Source organism: Bombina bombina, chromosome 1, assembly GCF_027579735.1.
Source record: "Bombina bombina isolate aBomBom1 chromosome 1, aBomBom1.pri, whole genome shotgun sequence".
NCBI lineage: Eukaryota > Metazoa > Chordata > Amphibia > Anura > Bombinatoridae > Bombina > Bombina bombina.
This window is the reverse complement of record NC_069499.1, coordinates 1,584,808,751-1,584,831,176: the sequence shown is the minus strand read 5'-3', so window position 1 is coordinate 1,584,831,176 and position 22,426 is coordinate 1,584,808,751. Positions and strand designations below refer to the sequence as shown.

At 40.5% G+C, this 22,426-nt stretch overlaps 1 protein-coding gene across 1 annotated transcript in view; it reads left to right on the top strand.

Annotated features, from left to right (window-relative positions):
* The window catches only part of TBCD (tubulin folding cofactor D), a 1,563,032-nt gene that overhangs the window by 620,719 nt on the left and 919,887 nt on the right, over positions 1 to 22,426 (top strand). Inside the window, exons 19-20 of the mRNA XM_053710319.1 lie at positions 8,307 to 8,392; positions 9,648 to 9,728. Coding sequence (XP_053566294.1) covers positions 8,307 to 8,392; positions 9,648 to 9,728 — 167 coding nt within the window. The remainder of the gene's footprint in view (positions 1 to 8,306; positions 8,393 to 9,647; positions 9,729 to 22,426) is intronic.

Below are 22,426 nucleotides of genomic sequence, written 5' to 3'. Positions count from 1 at the left end.
ATGAAAAATGTTATCTTGGAAAGTTCTGTTTTTAATGGCTATTTCCTCGGCTCGAAGAGTCTCTGAGTTATCAGCCTTACATTGTGATTCCCCTTATCTGATTTTTCACTCAGACAAGGTAGTTCTGCGTACTAAACCTGGGTTCTTACCTAAGGTAGTCACTAACAGGAACATCAATCAAGAGATTGTTGTCCCATCCTTGTGTCCAAATCCTTCTTCAAAGAAGGAACGTCTTTTACACAATCTGGATGTAGTTCGTGCCCTCAAGTTCTACTTGCAGGCAACTAAAGATTTTCGCCAAACTTCTTCCTTGTTTGTCGTTTACTCTGGACAGAGGAGAGGTCAAAAAGCTTCTGCTACCTCTCTCTCTTTTTGGCTTCGTAGCATAATACGTTTAGCCTATGAGACTGCTGGACAGCAGCCTCCTGAAAGAATTACAGCTCACTCCACTAGAGCTGTGGCTTCCACTTGGGCCTTTAAGAATGAGGCCTCTGTTGAACAGATTTGCAAGGCTGCAACTTGGTCTTCGCTTCATACTTTTTCCAAATTTTACAAATTTGACACTTTTGCTTCTTCGGAGGCTATTTTTGGGAGAAAGGTTCTTCAGGCAGTGGTTCCTTCTGTATAATGAGCCTGCCTATCCCTCCCGTCATCCGTGTACTTTTGCTTTGGTATTGGTATCCCAGAAGTAATGATGACCCGTGGACTGATCACACATAACAGAAGAAAACATAATTTATGCTTACCTGATAAATTCCTTTCTTCTGTTGTGTGATCAGTCCACGGCCCGCCCTGTTTTAAGGCAGGTAAATATCTTTTAAATTATACTCCAGTCACCACTTCACCCTTGGTTACTCCTTTCTCGTTGTTTCTTGGTCGAATGACTGGGACTGACGTAGAGGGGAGGAGCTATATGCAGCTCTGCTGGGTGAATCCTCTTGCATTTCCTGTTGGGGAGGAGTTATATCCCAGAAGTAATGATGACCCGTGGACTGATCACACAACAGAAGAAAGGAATTTATCAGGTAAGCATAAATTATGTTTTTATTACACATTATTATATATATATATATATATATATATATATATATATATATATATATATGTTTTTATTACATATTATCATATATATGTTTTTATTACACATTAATATATATATGTTTTTATTACACATTATTATATATATATATATTTGTTTTTATTACACATTATTTTATATATATATATATATATATATATATATATATATATGTTTTTATTACATATTATCATATATATGTTTTTATTACACATTATTATATATATGTTTTTATTACACATTATTATATATATATGTTTTTATTACACATTATTATATATATGTTTTTATTACACATTATTATATATATTTGTTTTTTTTTACACATTATTATATATATATATATATATATATATATATATATATATATATGTTTTTATTACATATTATTATATATATGTTTTTATTACACATTGTTATATATATGTTTTTATTACACATTATTATATATATGTTTTTATTGCACATTATTATATATGTTTTTATTACACATTATTATATATATGTTTTTATTACACATTATTATATATATATATATATTTGTTTTTATTACACATTATTATATATATATATTTGTTTTTATTACACATTATTATATATATATATATATATATGTTTTTATTACATATTATCATATATATGTTTTTATTACCTATTATCATATATATGTTTTTATTACACATTATTATATATATGTTTTTATAACACATTATTATATATATATGTTTTTATTACATATTATATATATATATGTTTTTATTACACATTATTATATATATGTTTTTATTACACATTGTTATATATATGTTTTTATTACACATTATTATATATATATGTTTTCTCCAACATAGGTGTGTCCGGTCCACGGCGTCATCCTTACTTGTGGGATATTCTCTTCCCCAACAGGAAATGGCAAAGAGCCCAGCAAAGCTGGTCACATGATCCCTCCTAGGCTCCGCCTACCCCAGTCATTCTCTTTGCCGTTGTACAGGCAACATCTCCACGGAGATGGCTTAGAGTTTTTTAGTGTTTAACTGTAGTTTTTATTATTCAATCAAGAGTTTGTTATTTTCAAATAGTGCTGGTATGTACTATTTACTCTGAAACAGAAAAGAGATGAAGATTTCTGTTTGTAAGAGGAAAATGATTTTAGCAACCGTTACTAAAATCCATGGCTGTTCCACACAGGACTGTTGAGAGGAATTAACTTCAGTTGGGGGAACAGTGAGCAGTCTTTTGCTGCTTGAGGTATGACACATTCTAACAAGACGATGTAATGCTGGAAGCTGTCATTTTCCCTATGGGATCCGGTAAGCCATTTTTATTCAGACAGTAAATAAGGGCTTCACAAGGGCTTATTAAGACTGTAGACATTTTCTGGGCTAAATCGATTCATATATTACACATATTTAGCCTTGAGGAATCATTTAATCTGGGTATTTTGGTAAAATAATATCGGCAGGCACTGTTTTAGACACCTTATTCTTTAGGGGCTTTCCCTAATCATAGGCAGAGCCTCATTTTCGCGCCGGTATTGCGCACTTGTTTTTGAGAGGCATGACATGCAGTCGCATGTGTGAGGAGCTCTGATACATAGAAAAGACTTTCTGAAGGCGTCATTTGGTATCGTATTCCCCTTTGGGCTTGGTTGGGTCTCAGCAAAGCAGATACCAGGGACTGTAAAGGGGTTAAAGTTAAAAACGGCTCCGGTTCCGTTATTTTAAGGGTTAAAGCTTCCAAATTTGGTGTGCAATACTTTTAAGGCTTTAAGACACTGTGGTGAAATTTTGGTGAATTTTGAACAATTCCTTCATACTTTTTCGCAATTGCAGTAATAAAGTGTGTTCAGTTTAAAATTTAAAGTGACAGTAACGGTTTTATTTTAAAACGTTTTTTGTACTTTGTTATCAAGTTTATGCCTGTTTAACATGTCTGAACTACCAGATAGACTGTGTTCTGAATGTGGGGAAGCCAGGGTTCCTTCTCATTTAAATAAATGTGATTTATGTGACACTGAAAATGATGCCCAAGATGATTCCTCAAGTGAGGGGAGTAAGCATGGTACTGCATCATTCCCTCCTTCGTCTACACGAGTCTTGCCCACTCAGGAGGCCCCTAGTACATCTAGCGCGCCAATACTCCTTACTATGCAACAATTAACGGCTGTAATGGATAATTCTATCAAAAACATTTTAGCCAAAATGCCCACTTATCAGCGTAAGCGCGACTGCTCTGTTTTAGATACTGAAGAGCATGAGGACGCTGATGATAATGGTTCTGAAATGCCCCTACACCAGTCTGAGGGGGCCAGGGAGGTTTTGTCTGAGGGAGAAATTTCAGATTCAGGGAAAATTTCTCAACAAGCTGAACCCGATGTGATTACATTTAAATTTAAGTTGGAACATCTCCGCGCTCTGCTTAAGGAGGTATTATCCACTCTGGATGATTGTGAGAATTTGATCATCCCAGAGAAACTATGTAAAATGGACAAGTTCCTAGAGGTCCCGGGGCTCCCAGAAGCTTTTCCTTTACCCAAGCGGGTGGCGGACATTGTAAATAAAGAATGGGAAAGGCCCGGTATACCTTTCGTCCCTCCCCCCATATTTAAAAAATTGTTTCCTATGGTCGACCCCAGAAAGGACTTATGGCAGACAGTCCCCAAGGTCGAGGGAGCGGTTTCTACTTTAAACAAACGCACCACTATACCCATAGAAGATAGTTGTGCTTTCAAAGATCCTATGGATAAAAAATTAGAAGGTTTGCTTAAAAAGATGTTTGTTCAGCAGGGTTACCTTCTACAACCAATTTCATGCATTGTCCCTGTCACTACAGCCGCGTGTTTCTGGTTCGATGAGCTAGTAAAGGCGATCGATAGTGATTCTCCTCCTTATGAGGAGATTATGGACAGAATCCGTGCTCTCAAATTGGCTAATTCTTTCACCCTAGACGCCACTTTGCAATTGGCTAGGTTAGCGGCAAAGAATTCTGGGTTTGCTATTGTGGCGCGCAGAGCGCTTTGGTTGAAATCTTGGTCAGCTGATGCGTCTTCCAAGAACAAACTCCTTAACATTCCTTTCAAGGGGAAAACGCTGTTTGGCCCTGACTTGAAAGAGATTATCTCTGATATCACTGGGGGTAAGGGCCACGCCATTCCTCAGGATAGGTCTTTCAAGGCCAAAAATAAACCTAATTTTCGTCCCTTTCGTAGAAACGGACCAGCCCCAAGTGCTACGTCCTCTAAGCAAGAGGGTAATACTTCTCAAGCCAAGCCAGCCTGGAGACCAATGCAAGGCTGGAACAAGGGAAAGCAGGCCAAGAAACCTGCCACTGCTACCAAGACAGCATGAAATGTTGGCCCCCGATCCGGGACCGGATCTGGTGGGGGGCAGACTCTCTCTCTTCGCTCAGGCTTGGGCAAGAGATGTTCTGGATCCTTGGGCACTAGAAATAGTCTCCCAAGGTTATCTTCTGGAATTCAAGGGGCTTCCCCCAAGGGGGAGGTTCCACAGGTCTCAATTGTCTTCAGACCACATAAAAAGACAGGCATTCTTACATTGTGTAGAAGACCTGTTAAAAATGGGAGTGATTCATCCTGTTCCATTAGGAGAACAAGGGATGGGGTTCTACTCCAATCTGTTCATAGTTCCCAAAAAAGAGGGAACGTTCAGACCAATCTTAGATCTCAAGATCTTAAACAAGTTTCTCAAGGTTCCATCGTTCAAAATGGAAACCATTCGAACAATTCTTCCTTCCATCCAGGAAGGTCAATTCATGACCACGGTGGATTTAAAGGATGCGTATCTACATATTCCTATCCACAAGGAACATCATCGGTTCCTAAGGTTCGCATTCCTGGACAAGCATTACCAGTTCGTGGCGCTTCCTTTCGGATTAGCCACTGCTCCAAGGATTTTCACAAAGGTACTAGGGTCCCTTCTAGCGGTGCTAAGACCAAGGGGCATTGCAGTAGTACCTTACTTGGACGACATTCTGATTCAAGCGTCGTCCCTTCCTCAAGCAAAGGCTCACACGGACATAGTCCTGGCCTTTCTCAGATCTCACGGATGGAAAGTGAACGTGGAAAAGAGTTCTCTATCTCCGTCGACAAGGGTTCCCTTCTTGGGAACAATAATAGACTCCTTAGAAATGAGGATTTTTCTGACAGAGGCCAGAAAAACAAAACTTCTAAACTCTTGTCGGACACTTCATTCCGTTCCTCTTCCTTCCATAGCGCAGTGCATGGAAGTAATAGGTTTGATGGTAGCGGCAATGGACATAGTTCCTTTTGCGCGCATTCATCTAAGACCATTACAACTGTGCATGCTCAGTCAGTGGAATGGGGACTATACAGACTTGTCTCCGAAGATACAAGTAAATCAGAGGACCAGAGACTCACTCCGTTGGTGGCTGTCCCTGGACAACCTGTCACAAGGGATGACCTTCCGCAGACCAGAGTGGGTCATTGTCACGACCAACGCCAGTCTGATGGGCTGGGGCGCGGTCTGGGGATCCCTGAAAGCTCAGGGTCTTTGGTCTCGGGAAGAATCTCTTCTACCGATAAATATTCTGGAACTGAGAGCGATATTCAATGCTCTCAAGGCTTGGCCTCAGCTAGCAAAGGCCAAGTTCATACGGTTTCAATCAGACAACATGACGACTGTTGCGTACATCAACCATCAGGGGGGAACAAGGAGTTCCCTGGCGATGGAAGAAGTGACCAAAATCATTCAATGGGCGGAGACTCACTCCTGCCACCTGTCTGCAATCCACATCCCAGGAGTGGAAAATTGGGAAGCGGATTTTCTGAGTCGTCAGACATTACATCCGGGGGAGTGGGAACTCCATCCGGAAATCTTTGCCCAAATTACTCAACTGTGGGGCATTCCAGACATGGATCTGATGGCCTCTCGTCAGAACTTCAAGGTTCCTTGCTACGGGTCCAGATCCAGGGATCCCAAGGCGACTCTAGTAGATGCACTAGTAGCACCTTGGACCTTCAAACTAGCTTATGTATTCCCGCCGTTTCCTCTCATCCCCAGGCTGGTAGCCAGGATCCATCAGGAGAGGGCGTCGGTGATCTTGATAGCTCCTGCGTGGCCACGCAGGACTTGGTATGCAGATCTGGTGAATATGTCATCGGCTCCACCATGGAAGCTACCTTTGAGACGAGACCTTCTTGTTCAAGGTCCGTTCGAACATCCGAATCTGGTCTCACTCCAGCTGACTGCTTGGAGATTGAACGCTTGATCTTATCAAAACGAGGGTTCTCAGATTCTGTTATTGATACTCTTGTTCAGGCCAGAAAGCCTGTAACTAGAAAAATTTACCACAAAATATGGAAAAAATATATCTGTTGGTGTGAATCTAAAGGATTCCCTTGGGACAAGGTAAAGATTCCTAAGATTCTATCCTTTCTTCAAGAAGGATTGGAGAAAGGATTATCTGCAAGTTCCTTGAAGGGACAGATTTCTGCCTTGTCTGTGTTACTCCACAAAAAGCTGGCAGCTGTGCCAGATGTTCAAGCCTTGGTTCAGGCTCTGGTTAGAATTAAGCCTGTTTACAAACCTTTGACTCCCCCTTGGAGTCTCAACTTAGTTCTTTCAGTTCTTCAGGGGGTTCCGTTTGAACCCTTACATTCCGTTGATATTAAGTTATTATCTTGGAAAGTTTTGTTTTTGGTTGCAATTTCTTCTGCCAGAAGAGTTTCAGAATTATCTGCTCTGCAGTGTTCTCCTCCTTATCTGGTGTTCCATGCAGATAAGGTGGTTTTACGTACTAAACCTGGTTTTCTTCCAAAAGTTGTTTCTAACAAAAACATTAACCAGGAGATAGTCGTGCCTTCTTTGTGTCCGAAACCAGTTTCGAAGAAGGAACGTTTGTTGCACAATTTGGTTGTTGTTCGCGCTCTAAAATTCTATTTAGATGCTACAAAGGATTTTAGACAAACATCTTCCTTGTTTGTTGTTTATTCTGGTAAAAGGAGAGGTCAAAAAGCAACTTCTACCTCTCTCTCTTTTTGGATTAAAAGCATCATCAGATTGGCTTACGAGACTGCCGGATGGCAGCCTCCTGAAAGAATCACAGCTCATTCCACTAGGGCTGTGGCTTCCACATGGGCCTTCAAGAACGAGGCTTCTGTTGATCAGATATGTAGGGCAGCGACTTGGTCTTCACTGCACACTTTTACCAAATTTTACAAGTTTGATACTTTTGCTTCTTCTGAGGCTGTTTTTGGGAGAAAGGTTTTGCAAGCCGTGGTGCCTTCCATTTAGGTGACCTGATTTGCTCCCTCCCTTCATCCGTGTCCTAAAGCTTTGGTATTGGTTCCCACAAGTAAGGATGACGCCGTGGACCGGACACACCTATGTTGGAGAAAACAGAATTTATGTTTACCTGATAAATTACTTTCTCCAACGGTGTGTCCGGTCCACGGCCCGCCCTGGTTTTTTAATCAGGTCTGATAATTTATTTTCTTTAACTACAGTCACCACGGTATCATATGGTTTCTCCTATGCAAATATTCCTCCTTAACGTCGGTCGAATGACTGGGGTAGGCGGAGCCTAGGAGGGATCATGTGACCAGCTTTGCTGGGCTCTTTGCCATTTCCTGTTGGGGAAGAGAATATCCCACAAGTAAGGATGACGCCGTGGACCGGACACACCGTTGGAGAAAGTAATTTATCAGGTAAACATAAATTCTGTTTTTATTACACATTATTATATATATGTATTTATTACACATTATTTTATATATGTTTTTATTACACATTATTATATATTTTTTTAGCTACTAGTGTGTGGGATATTGCACTATTCGAATAAAACACTTTCTGCATCCTTTTTCTATACCTCGTTGACTTGGGCGCTCTCTACTTCTTTCCCTATCTATTTAATTACTAGGTCTACTAGGAGACCTATTGAAGAGAGCTATAGGTGTCACCACTAGCGCTTTGTCTAACTCTTGTATGTTAACAATAATATAGCATGCTAAAGCACTCCTACAGCTAGGGATTTTGCGTAATAATCTGCCTTTCCCCAATAATACACCTATTTAGCAACTCTGCCTGCTGCAAATAAAAGGGTCTGTTATGCTGTATAATTTGTATAGGAGCCTGTTCTCATGGGTTGTACAATGAAACTGCTGTTACTGCTAACGCTAAGGCACTATAGCTAGAGACCTAGAATAAGCAACGTCTGTACGCACTAACTGATATTCTCCTTCCTACAGGGAACTTTTCCACATGGCATAGACATCTTAACAGCTGCTGACTATTTTTCAGTTGGTAACAGGACAAACTGTTTTCTGAACATAAGGTATAATATGTAATCTCCTCCACATTATGCATGTTTGTCTGTCATGTGTTCTGCTTGTACTGTTTAAAGGAAAATAAATATGTCACAGTTCTTGCTACAGCCAGGGAATAATACACAGCTCCTGCTGCAGCCAGGGAATAATACACAGCTCCTGCTGCAGCCAGGGAATAATACACAGCTCCTGCTGCAGCCAGGGAATAATACACAGCTCCTGCTGCAGCCAGGGAATAATACACAGCTCCTGCTGCAGCCAGGGAATAATACACAGCTTCTGCTGCAGCCAGGGAATAATACACAGCTCCTGCTGCAGCCAGGGATTAATACACAGCTCCTGCTGCAGCCAGGGTATAATACACAGCTCCTGCTGCAGCCAGGGAATAATACACAGCTCCTGCTGCAGCCAGGGGATAATACACAGCTCCTGCTACAGCCAGGGGATAATACACAGCTCCTGCTGCAGCCAGGGAATAATACACAGCTCCTGATGCAGCCAGGGAATAATACACAGCTCCTGCTGCAGCCAGGGAATAATACACAGCTCCTGCTGCAGCCAGGGATTAATACACAGCTCCTGCTGCAGCCAGGGATTAATACACAGTTGTTGCTGCAGCCAGGGAATAATACACAGTTGTTGCTGCAGCCAGTGAATAATACACAGCTCCTGCTGCAGCCAGGGAATAATACACAGCTTCTGCTGCATCCAGGGAATAATATTTAGCTCCTGTTGCATTTGCCTTGTCACCATCTTGTCCTGATCCAATGTGATCTGAAGAACAGATGCCAAATAGTGTGCCTTGCCAGTTCTGTAGGTTATATAGAAGGCCATTAGTTTGCTTGGTGTTTGTGCCACAATGGTGTTGAAATACTGATACATGTATCTGCTAGTATGTTAAATATATAATGTGTAAAGCGCTATTTGTGTAAGTGAGCGCATGTGCATATACATCACTACATCACTACATGTGTTTGCATTAACAAACAGAACAACGTAATTAAACGTTTATATCTCTGTCAGAATGTATCACCAGGGCCAGTGTTCTGTAAAGGCAAATTGAACTAAAACAATTATGTATATGAAAGTGCAGCAGTTAAATATTAAAGCTTTTTCCATTTAAAGTGAAATGAGCAGGAAGTGAAAATGATTTGTGTATCTGTTGCTCACTGACTTACACAGATATCTCACAACAAATGTTTTATTCAGCACAGGAAGAGAGAAATACTTTGCTGACTGACATATTGTTCTTTATTTCTGCAGTGTATTTATTGCTGGATTCCTAGAGTATACAAAGCCAATGATTGACCATTTAGTAGATATGAAGATAAATCATTGGGACAGGTTAGTATACAAACACTGCAGTTACTAGGTTTATTTTATGACACCAAGTCATTTAAATGTTGAATGAGAATTACATGACTTTACTGAGTTATTACTGTATATTAATGTATTTGTGCGCTTGCGTGTATGTGTGTGTGTATATATATGTGTGTATGTGTATATATATCAGACATCCCAACTCTCCCTGATTGTAATAGCGGCTCCGTGATGCCAACAAATGGAATGCAATCTCTCTGAAACTCCAAGTACCATGATCCAATGTGGCCCAAATCCGGAAAAGTGTTTCTTTAAGGAATGCCTTTAAATGCAGGGACGATATAGAACCCTCTAAGCATCCGTAACCAAAAAGCCCCCACTTATTCTAATAAAATAAAAACACAAATACTACCTTATTTACTGCACGTAATTAAACTTCGTATTCTAAAATATTTAAGCATTCAACAAGCGAACGATCACTGGAAAATAGGTTTGTTGTATGTGGTTGTGCAATAAAGCTACTTTTTTTAATGTGAATTTAGTAGGAAGCTACTTTAATGATAAGTCTGTATCTTACTTAGGGTTTCAAGGTGTCCAATATATAACTGGGAAGAGGGGGTGGTGGCGGCGGCGCAGTAGCGGGTGAACCCACCTCCTTGAAATTAGTTTTTGCAGGTTGGGATGTCTGATATATGTATGTGTGTATATATATATATATATATATATATATATATATGTGTGTGTGTGCGCGCATGCGTGCATGTGTATACATATATATATATATATATATATACACAAATAAAAGGGGTGTGCTTTGGTAGCATATGGATGTGGAAGAAGTCAGCTGCTCGTGCCATTCTCTTTTCGGAACAATATTTATTCTTGTGAAAGTGCAACGCACTAAGAGCTGTACAAATATATATATCTATATATGTGTATCTGTGAGTGTGCACGTTTCTGTATATTATCTCATTTATTCCTTATAACTCAGTATAGCAGGTGTAACAATTTAACTAAACTGGGTATGGCAAAAAGGTGGTTCTGAATCTAAGTGAGGTCGATATATCACAATGTGGTTTCTCATTTCCCTCTCAGCCATTAGTGACAGTTTAGGATAAAACGTAAGTGTTTTGCTCTGGTATATTGTGCACCACTACAGGTGACTTAGCAGAAGAATATTAGTAAATATCGGGTTCACTTGCAAGCTCATATTTTCTTCTACTTAGCAAATGATTAAACAAGTAGATCACATGACAATCTTCACAAAGAAAAGAAGCCCCCTGTACTGAATAACTTGACACCTCCTGCAGTGGTGGAGCTAGGATATGTAATCTAATACAGCCTTAGAGGTGTGTGTTGTTTGTGCACACTTGTTTACAGTATCCCTTGTTTGTGGATGGGGATTTCCAAACAACAAGATCACTTGCATGTATTTTAGTGCACCTGGAAAATCCCTGTTTGTGTCAACAGTCTGGTGAGCAGCTTCAAAGGTCAGTTGATGGATGCAAACACCCAGCTGAACCTTTCATCTGCTCCTTGCGTTACCTGCCCCAGGTCAGTGCTGGGTACTGATTCCCTACAAAGCGCTGGCACCATAATTAAGGCACAAATGTTCATATTTAGTTTTCCATTGTTTATATGCACAGTTTATAAGAATTGTATCGGCACTATGGGGTTTGATATCACAAAAGTTAATAGTATACCTATTCTTACATAGAGTGTCTGTCTCTGAAACAGCAGCTATAAAAAGGAAGACGTACATGGAGTTGCGAGTTTTAGTTGTGGGCGCATTTGAAAGTAATAGCCCCAGATTTGCAGAAAAAAGCAGCTGTTGCATTACTGTTGTGACAACGGTTTCCTTCTTATATACTCCCCAGTATTGGTCTGCTGCTATTGGCTGAGAAGTGAGAAACAGAATCTTCAGTGCTAGCATGTGATCCATCCATATCTAGAACAATAACATTTACAGTACAGCGGCTTATACCTTGAAGCCAGACAACCATGTGAATACTAACCAGAGCAACTGGTAGTTCAGAGATACCAGCGTCCCAGCGAGCGTTGCAACAGCAAGATGCAGCAGGTCCATAGGAAAGTGTAACCTTTTTGTCATCATCTGCCTCTTACCATAAAACTATAACAGCAATTATACTTTTTCTGTATGTACAATGCAGACTATTTCTTCCTTACCGTGTGTAGTGCGTGTGCTATATGTGCTCGGTACCAGGTATTTATCACAGATTATGTAGCTTCAGGAAGATCTGAGCCAAACTGAGTTTTAGCTTTTTTTCCCTTTCATTTGATCTGCCCGCGATGTTTATATTGCAGTTTATTCTTTGCACACACAATAGGGCCCTTGATCCTGACATGCCCCGTATGTCATATGTTTTGTCTCTTTTCAGTGGCAGTGACTAAATGATACTTTTCTTTGTCACAGCAGATGCACCAAAGTGCTTTTCATTGTTTCATAAAACCTACATAAAATCATTAATACTGAGCTCTGTTTATATAAAGCAACCACAAACTAACATTATTATGCTGTCTGTCATTGTCTGTAGCTGCAGTGTGAGAAAATGGTTACTGTCCTCTCTGTATCATAAGCTCATCTCTGTATCCGTACTCATACATCAGACGATTTGTACGCTTGTAACACAGGTTTCATATTTTTATATGTTAAGCCCCGAGAGGACTATAGACCAACCATGTGAGATTGTTTATCTCATGTATAACTGTCCCTAACTGGCCTCAGTAGATGACCACAGGCTTTTAAAACTAGGTTAATCTAGGTTACAACTTGGTGTCATCCATTACTTTATTGACAATAAAACTTGACAATTATTTCTTCATTTTTAAACAATATAATATAATTTTAAAAACATGCACCTGCATATTATTCTCAGGCTAATGTTTTATTTGAATATAGTTTTAATTTAGTATTGTCCATTTAATGCATCACTTGGTGTAACCCTCTCTGCCATCAAAAGAAATGAAAGTGTAGCGCTATACAGGACCCTTAAGCTCTATTACACCGCCTGCTCACACTCTGGGTAATAATGCACTGTCAGTAATAAGGGGACAAATGTAAAATAACCGGACAATATATAATTAACTGAAAACAAAAGCAAAAAATGAATATCTTATACTTTAATAAAGCTGAAAAGCAAAAATAATATTATTTATAAACAACTCTCTGCCTCGCTCCACAAGAATCTCCCCTAGTTTTAAAAGCTTCAAGTGCTCCCTGAAGACTCTACTATTCAGGGACGCTTACTACCTACACTAACCTTCCTATCTCCACTGCTATCCCCTTAAACCCCATAGCATGTAAGCCTATGAGCCCAGCTGTTTGCAGTTCACCTTCACAAGAGCCGACTACAACAGTGCAACTCTCGGCAGGACCCTCTATTCCCATTTGATACCTGTAATCATTTTTATATACCACCTATGTTCATAGCGTTGCGGAACCTGTTGGCGCTCTACAAATACCTGATGATAATAATAATAACAACCCTGTGGGTATATCTAAATGACCAAAAAATAGGCCTAAAATTGAGTGAACGGTCACTATAAGATATATCTATTATGGATGTCCACTTTTAAGTTCTTTAAAAAGAGATCTTTATATGTTTAATATAAAATCCAGAGAATGAGAGTAAATTAAAGGGAGAGTCAAGTAAAAAAAAAACTTTCATAATTTAAATAGGGCATGTAATTTAAACAACTTTCCATTTTACTTTTATTACCAATTTTGCTTTGTTATTTTGGTATTCTTAGTTGAAAGCTAAACCTAGGAGATTTATATGCTAATTTCTTAGACCTTAAAGGCCGCCTCTAATCTGAAAGCATTTTGACAGTTTTTTTTTACCACTAGAGGGCGTTAGTTCATGTATTTCATATAGATAACATTGAGCTCAGGCACGTGAAGCTCCTAGGAGTGAGCACTGATTGGCTAAAAATGCAAGTCTGTCAAAAGAACTGAAATAGGGGGGGCAGTCTGCAGAGGCATAGATACAAGGTAATTACAGAGGTAAAACATATATTATTATAACTGTGTTGGTTATGCAAAACCGAGGAATGCGTAATAAAGGGATTATTTACCTTTTTAAACAACAACAATTCTAGTGTTGACTTTCCCTTTAAGGTGGAATCAGAAAATTCAGGTCTGTTATAGACTAATTTCCAACATTCAATAAATTAAACCAAATAAAATGAATTTTTTACCACATTATTAAGTGACAAATAAAGTTAACACATATACTTTAAATATACTTTTTAAATGCATTATTTTAACGGTTTATAGTTTATCATTCAATCTTCCATATGGAAATAAAATTTAGAATTCTCTCTTTGTTTAATAAATGGATCAGAAATGCATAGTAATATTGCAGCTTAAAATCTTATGATAAAACAAACGGATTCAAATCCAATTATAAGACCTTTAGTGTATTTATCTCATATATCCTTTCTATTTTTTTTCTTTTTTCAATAATATTTTTTCAAAATCACCCGCACGCCATTTTTTTTTCATTTTACAAATCCCCCAAATATTTTAGATCTTGTATGCGATTATTATGAACTGTTCTAACGTGGTCATATAATCTAGTATCTTGGTCCCCTTTTTCTATAATGTTCAAATGTTCTCATATTTTTGTTCTGAGAGTCTTAGTAGTCTCACCTATGTACTGTTTCTTGCAGGTGCATTTTATAAGGTAAATAACAGCCGATTGTCTCATGAATTTTATACGTTTCACCTGTATTTGTGGATGTGTAGTTTTTTATTTTACTGCTATGTGCACAAGCCTTGCAGCTATAGCATGGAAAAAATCCACATAATATAGTCTCATGTAGATCTGCATCTTTTAATGATTTATCTTTATTTTTAAACTCACTAGAGGCTAAGAGATTTTTCATATTTTTGGCTTTTCTATAAATTACTGTTGGTTTTTCGGTTGTGTTATTCGATTGGGTCAAATCTGAATTGGGGCCAATGTTTATATAATACCTTCTCTAATTGTTTATAGTGACCGTTGTAATTAGTTATAAAGGGAACTTTCATTACATCTGTTTCTTGATCTCCTAATCTTCATTTCTTACGTGTTAAGATTTCGTTTCAATCTTCTTCTCTAAGCGTTTTTCAAGTACTTTAATCTGCATATCAAAATCTATTATTTTTGTAGAGTTTTTACTTATACGTAAGCATTGTCCCTTAGGTATGTTCTTTATCCACCAATTTAAATGGCAGCTATTAGAATGCACAGAATTGTTGGTATCTACCGTTTTTAAATGGTTCTTTGTATTTAAACCATTTTCATCTACATAAATATCCAAATCCAGAAATGTAATATTTTCTTTGCTCGAAATATACGTACATTTCAGACCTATATCATTTTGATTCATATATTTTTTAAAAATTGGATTAGACCTTCTTCTCCTCTCTTCCAAATTCGGATAATATAATCAATTTATCTTTTGAATAGTACGGAGTTGGCACTCGAGCCACGTCTCTGGATAACTTCTAATTCCCACTTACCCATAAACAAATTTGCATAGCTCGGTACATACCTTGTACCAATTGCTGTCCCTTTGGTTTGAAAATACAGGGTACCATTAAATGTGAAAACATTACTATTATATAAAATAAAATCAGGATGTTGTTGCTGTATGGAATTATCAGAACCATTATTGCTTCTATACCTTTATCATGCGCTATACTTTTATACAGTGAGCATACATCGCATGTAGCTAAAATACAATTATCACACCATTGAATATCTTCTAATATTTTAATCACCTATGTGGTATATTTAAATATGAAGGTAAACCTTGTACATATGTTTGTAACTGCAAATCTATGTACTGAGACAGGTTGGAACTAACTAATTCAATAACAGAAATATTGGCTCTTCCTGGGGGATTTTGAATATTCTTGTGAATTTTGGGTAAAAAGTAAAATATTGCCATTTTAGGGAACATTGGATATATGTAATTGAATTATTTTTTTACTTATCAAACCTAATTTATTAGCACCTTCCAACGTCTTATATCATTTATTTTGAATATTGTTTATTGGAGTCAGTTTCAACTTTTGATATGTTTCTGAATCATCTAACAGGCGATTAGCCTCTTTAATATAATAGTTGGTATCAATGATCACTATACCCCCACATTTGTAGGCCGTCTATCGGAATTGCAATTTCCTTTTGTAAATTGTTAAGATATTTCTCTTTTTGTGATGTTATGACTTTTTTCTACTAGTGTCAATTTTGGATAAATTTTGTAAAACTCAACCTTCAAACACATCTAAATTGTTCCCTTTATCATAAGTGCGATAAAAATTTGATTTAGGTTTCAAATTCGTAAACTTAATCCCCTCATTCTTTGCTAGATTTGACTCTGAGTTAACCATAGGTCTATCTAAAGGATTCTTCATAAAATTCCTTTTCAACGTAAGTTTTCTTACAAACTGATTTACATGTATGTGTGTCTCAATTGTATTTATTTTAGCAGTAGGAGCAAAAGACCATCCCAATTTTAGTACTGTTATCCCTCTCTGCCAGCTACAGGATTATATACCCACTAACATGGTGATCTTTCGTGCATAAATTTACAGTAGTGGCCATTGCAGTTCTTCAGATTTCACTTTGGAAAATGTACAGCAGCTCAGTGGATTTTTTACTTCCATCTGTTAAATCAGTGGTGGTGTGAATTAGTAAAAACACTCTAATTAGTAATAATTTAATCAACTTAAATAAAAAAGGAAAACTAAGTGGGTTTGTTTAATGTGCCTTGGGGGTATTAGGACATTGTTTTTATTTTTCACACCTTCAGGGAATCTCAAGTAAAACATCCGCTTATAAATTTAGCATGGATGATGATATCACTGTAGTGGTGCATATTACATTGGCTGAGATGGAAATGTGAAATCATTTGTGTGATCTACTGCTCAGTATTTAGAGATCTGCTGGTAGATCTCAGTCTACCTTTTGGGCACACCTGGCTGTATAGCTTTTGGAGGACCACCTGAAGGCTTCTCACAAAAGGTAAAGCTTGGAAATGAGACTCGTAAAGGCAGAGGAATGACTAACGGTTGGGTAGTTCTATCACTCTGCTATTAAAATTTGTTATTTGCTGCCACTGCGTTAAATATTTAGCAAATGGCAGGGTATTCTAGTGTGATCAGGGAGAGGCAAGCAGGTTCACTCAATGACAGCTGTCTACATATATCCTTGTTTAGGGCTCACATGAGCTAATGTCCAGAGGGTTTGAGGGAGACGGATTGAATTAGAGAAAGTGATAGGATGTTTTGTGGGCTAAAACCAATTGGATTGCTTTGTTGGGTGTCAGATATTCTATATATATTATGTATGTACATATATAATATAAATTATGCTTACCTGATAATTTCATTTCCATCGGGGGGAGAAGAGTCCACAGCTTCATTCATTACTTGTAGGAAATAAGAACCTGGCCACCAGGAGGAGGCAAAGACACTCCAGCCAAAGGCTTAAATACCTCCCCTACTTCCCTCATCCCTCAGTCATTCTGCCGAGGGAACAAGGAACAGTAGAAGAAATATCAAGGTATAAATGGTGCCAAAAGAACAAAATTAAATTTAGGTCAGCACACCGGAGCAACGGGCGGGAGCCGTGGACTCTCTTCCCCATGATGGAAATGAAATTATCAGGTAAGCATAATTTATATTTTCCATCTAAAGGGGAGGAGAGTCCACAGCTTCATTCATTACTTGTGGGAACAAATACCCAAGCTCTAGAGGACACTGAAGGAAAATCGGAGGGCAAGAGGCAGACCCTAATCGGAGGGCACCACAGCCTGTAAAACCTTTTTCCCAAAAACTGCTTCCACCGAAGCAAAAACGTCAAATTTGTAAAATTTTGTGAAGGTATGTAAAGAGGACCAGGTAGCCACCTTTCAAATCTGCTCCATAGAGGCCTCATTCTTAAAGGCCAAGAAGTTGCCACAGCTCTAGTTGAATGAGCCCTGATCCTCTGAGGAGGCTTATGTCCCACTGTCTCATATGCCAAGCGAATCATGCTCCTCAACCAAAAGGACAAAGAAGTTGCAGAGGGTTTCTGCCCCTTGCGCTTCCCTGAATACACCACAAAAAGAGATGTAGTCTGTCTGAAATTCTTTGTAGCCTGAAGATAGAACTTCAAGGCTCGAACCACATCCAAATTATGAAGTAACCTCTCCTTAGGAGAAGAGGGGTTAGGACACAAAGAAGGAACAACTATTTCCTGATTGATGATACGGTTAGACACAACCTTTTGAAGAAATCCCAAACCAGTGCGAAGAACAGCCTTGTCAGCATGAAAAACCAGATAAGGAGGTTCACATTACAAGGCGCCAACTCAGATACTCTGCGTGCCGATGCAATAGCCAACAGAAAAAGAACCTTCCAAGAAAGAATCTTAATGTCAACAGAGTGCATAAGTTCAAACGGAACCCTCTGCAACACCTTCAGAACCAAGTTCAAGCTCCATGGAGGAGCGGACTGTCTAAAAATAGGCCTGATTCTAGACAAAGCCTGAAAAAAGACTGAATATCAGGAAGCTCAGCGAGCCTCTTGTGTAACAGAACAGATAATGCCGAAATCTGTCACTTCAAGGAACTGGCGGCAAGCCCCTTCTCCAGTCTATCCTGGAGAAAGGACAGAATCCTGGATACCTTAACCTTGTGCCAAGGATATCCATGCTTCTCACACCAGGACAAGTAAGTCCTCCACTCCTTATGATAGATGCGACGAGTAACCAGCTTCCTGGCCTGAGCGAGAGTATCAATCACTCTCTCAGAAAACCCTCTCTTGGCCAAGACTAAGCGTTCAATCTCCACGCAGTCATCCTCAGAGAATCTAGATTTTGTTGTTGAAAAGGACCCTGTACCAACAGATACCTGCAACAGGGTAACCTCCATGGAGGAGACGATGACATCCCCACCAGATCCGCAAACAACGTCCTCCGTGGCCACGACAGAGCAATCAGAATAACCGAAGCTTGCTCCTGCTTGATGTGGGCCACTACACGAGGTAGAAGTGGCAACGGTGGAAAAATGTAAACTAGGTTGAACCCCTAAGGTACCGCCAAGGCATCTATCAGCTTTGCCTGGGGATCCCTGTACCGCGACCCGTATCTGGGTAGCTTGCAATTGAGTCTGGACCCATTGAGATCTATCTCCTGAGTCCCCCATTCGTGACAAATCTACGAAAACACCTTGGGGTGGAGAGACCATTCTCCCGGATGAAAGGATTGCCTGCTGAGAAAATCCGCTTCCCAGTTGTCCACACCCGGTATGTGGATCGGTGAGAGCAAGCAGCTGTGGGACTCTACCCATTCCAATATCCGAGACACCTCCCTCATCACTAGGGAGCTTCTCGTCCCCCCCTGATGGTTGATGTAAGCCACAAGGTAATGTTGTCTTTCTGGAATCTGATGAAGCTGAACGACCCCAGAAAATGCCACGCCTTCAGAGCATTGTATATCACTCAAAGCTCCAGAATATTGATTGGTAGGAGAGACTCTTCTCGAGACCATCTTCCCTGTGCCATTCTGGCACCCCAAACAGCTCCCCATCCTGCCAGATTCGCGTTCGTGGTCACAATATCCCAGGATGGTCTCAGGAAGGATGTCCTTTGGGACAGTTGAGCCGGACGGATCCACCAAGAAAGGAATTCCCTCGTCGGATCGTCCAGAGAAATCTGGATAGATCTGTATGATTGCCGTTCCACTGTCTCCATATGCACAACTGGAGAGGTCAGATATGGAACCTGGCGAATGGAATGATGCTGGATACCATGAGCCCAATCACCTCCATACTCTAAACTACAGAGGGACTGGAGTAGGACTGAAGGGCAAGACAGGCGGACGCAATCTTCCTGCGTCGCTGATCTGTGAGAAATGTTCTCATGGCTATAGAATCTATTATCGTCCCCAGGAACTCCACCCTGTTGCTGGGAATCAGAGAGCTCTTTCATGAGTTTATCTTCCAACCGTGAGATTGGAGCAAAAGCAGAAGGGCCCTCGAGTGGTCCTCTGCGAGACTGAACAACGGCGCCTGGACTAGGATATAGTCCAGATAAGGCGCCACAGCAATGCCTCTGGACCTGGCTACTGCAAGCTGTGCCCCTAGAACCTTCGTGAAGACTCTCAGGACCGTCACCAGACCAAAGGGAAGGGCCACAAATTGGTAATGTTGGTCCAGATAGCCAAATCTCAGGAACCTGAAGTGATCCCTGTGGATTGGCACATGAAGGTTGGCATCCTTCAAGTCTGTCGTCATGAACTGACCCTCTTGAACTAAGGGCAGAATAGATATGATCGTTTCCATTTGAACGATGGAACAGTCTTCTTTGGGACCACGAAAAGATTTGAATATTACCCTAGACCCCTTTCTGCTGGGGGTACTGGTACAATAACTCAGAGAGAAGAGAGATCCCTCACACATTCTAGAAAGGCGTCTTTCTTCTCTGGTCTGGAAGACAGGTGTGACAGGAGGAATCTGCCCTTGGGCGGATGAGATCTGAATCCTATCCTGTATCCTTGGGCGACAACCTCCAGAACCCAAGGTTCCTGAACATCCTGCAACCAGGCCTCCGAGAAGAGAGATAATCTACCCCCTACTTGGTCCGGGGACCAGTCGGGGGCCGCTCCTTCATGCTGACTTTGTTTTGGCGGCCTTCTTGTTCTGCTTGGACTTGTTCCAAGACTGAGCTTGCTTCCAAGCACTCTTGGACTGATCCGCTTTCGCGGCGGGCTGCTGTCGTTGAGGCTTGTCCGCACGAAAGAGACGAAAAGTAGATCCCTTAGGCTTAACATTCTTATCCTGCGGTAGGAAAGCACCCTTGCCGCCTGTCACCGTGGATATGATTCCAAACCTGGACCGAACAGGATCTTGCCCTGAAAGGGAAGGGATAACAGTCTAGACTTAGAGGTCATGTCTGCAGACCACGACTTTAGCCACAGAGCCCTGCGGGCTAGTACAGAAACACCTGAAACCTTAGCATTCAGGCGAATAATTGGCATCACAAATAAAAGAATTAGCTACCCTCAAGGCCTTAATTCTCTCTTGTATTTCGTCGAGGGTAGTCTCCCTCTCGACCATATCAGACAGAGATACGCACCAATATGTCGCAGCTCTGGCATCCGCCGCTGCCGGCTGAAAAACAAAACCCGTGTGTTGAAACATTTTCCTTAACATGTTTTCTAACTTTTTATCCATGGGCTCCTTGAACGACGAACTATCCTCGTCGTTCGCTTTGCGAGCGTAGAGATGGCACCATCCACCTTAGGGACAGTCCCCCATAGTTCAAGCTGAGAGTCCGGAACTTGGAACAGTTTATTAAAGGAAGAAGAAGGGAAAAAAGGAGAACCTAATCTCTCCCATTTATTCTTAATAATGTTAGCCATCTTAACAGGAACCGTGAAGGTCTGTGGTACCACCCTGTCCTCATACACTTTATCAAGCTTAGGAATCGAAGGTTCCTCCAGTAGTTTCGGTTCCGGAACCTCGAGAGTAGCAAGCACTTGCTTCAGCAAAAAGCGCAAATTTTAAATCCTAAACCTGAATTCGGGCTCCTCTGCAGACAAAGCTTTAGATGACATGGATTCGACCCAGAAGAAATGTCCTCTGAAGAGTCTGAGTCGCCCTCTTCAGAGGATAACCTTTCCGAGATATCCATAGGGGTATATGACTCCTGGGCCGGATTGCCACATTTTACCCTACGCTTGCGCTTAGCAGAACGTGGTAAGGCACTGATCACCTTCGAGACCGCCGTTTGCATTTTATCCGCAAAGTCTGACGGCTAATGCATTTCCCCCAAAGGAGAGATAGACATGCTCTGGGGCGCTGCATGTGTACTCAAAGATGAATGTAGGGTATGCACCTGATGGGACGGGGAGCCCTTAGAGGTGGACGGCTCAGTAGTACTAGACATTCTCTTCTTTCTAGAAGGTGAGACCTTATCTAGGCAAGGGGAACATAGTTGAGCAGGCGGATCTACTGGAACCTCCTCACAATAAACACAGATACTAGACTTAGTTAAACAGGGAGTACCCTCTAACGCGTCAGAGTCCTCCATAGCTTGCGGCTGTGATACAGAATAGTAGAAATATAAATAAATAAAGGCACCTTTATAATCTCCAATGGCTGGGGCAAACACTACTTCCTAGGACCCGGACCACAGAAACCGTTACGTCTCCTGCACCGTCAGCCCAGTACGAAGTAGATTAGGCCACACCCGGTCAGCAGGAATGCCTCGCAGGACCGCCCCTGCACTAGGGAGAAAACGTGCCAAAACAGTTGCGCAAATACTCCCGAAAGAAAACTAAAGTTGACCCATTTCCAGAGCCTCATCTCACACATATCGCAGCAATGACACAATAAACAATATTATGTACAGACCCCCTCTGTTCAATAATCCCCTTACTAGGGATGTTAACCCTTGATTCTATAAAAACAAAAGGCATCACACTGTGACCCTGTCTTCTGCGTTGTCATTATGTGTGTAAAAATGAAACGATCTTACCAGAATCTACACCGTGGAACACGGCCTCTCAAGTGTGACAGTGTAGTATCATCGCTCCTGACATGGACTTGAGTGTAGGAAGCAGGCAGCGAAACTCGTCAACGCTGATTGCTTATGGAGCTGTTAATATGAGTCGGGATGGTTTCGCAGAAAGACTCTCCCTGCATCTCCGGACTCTAACTTTCAC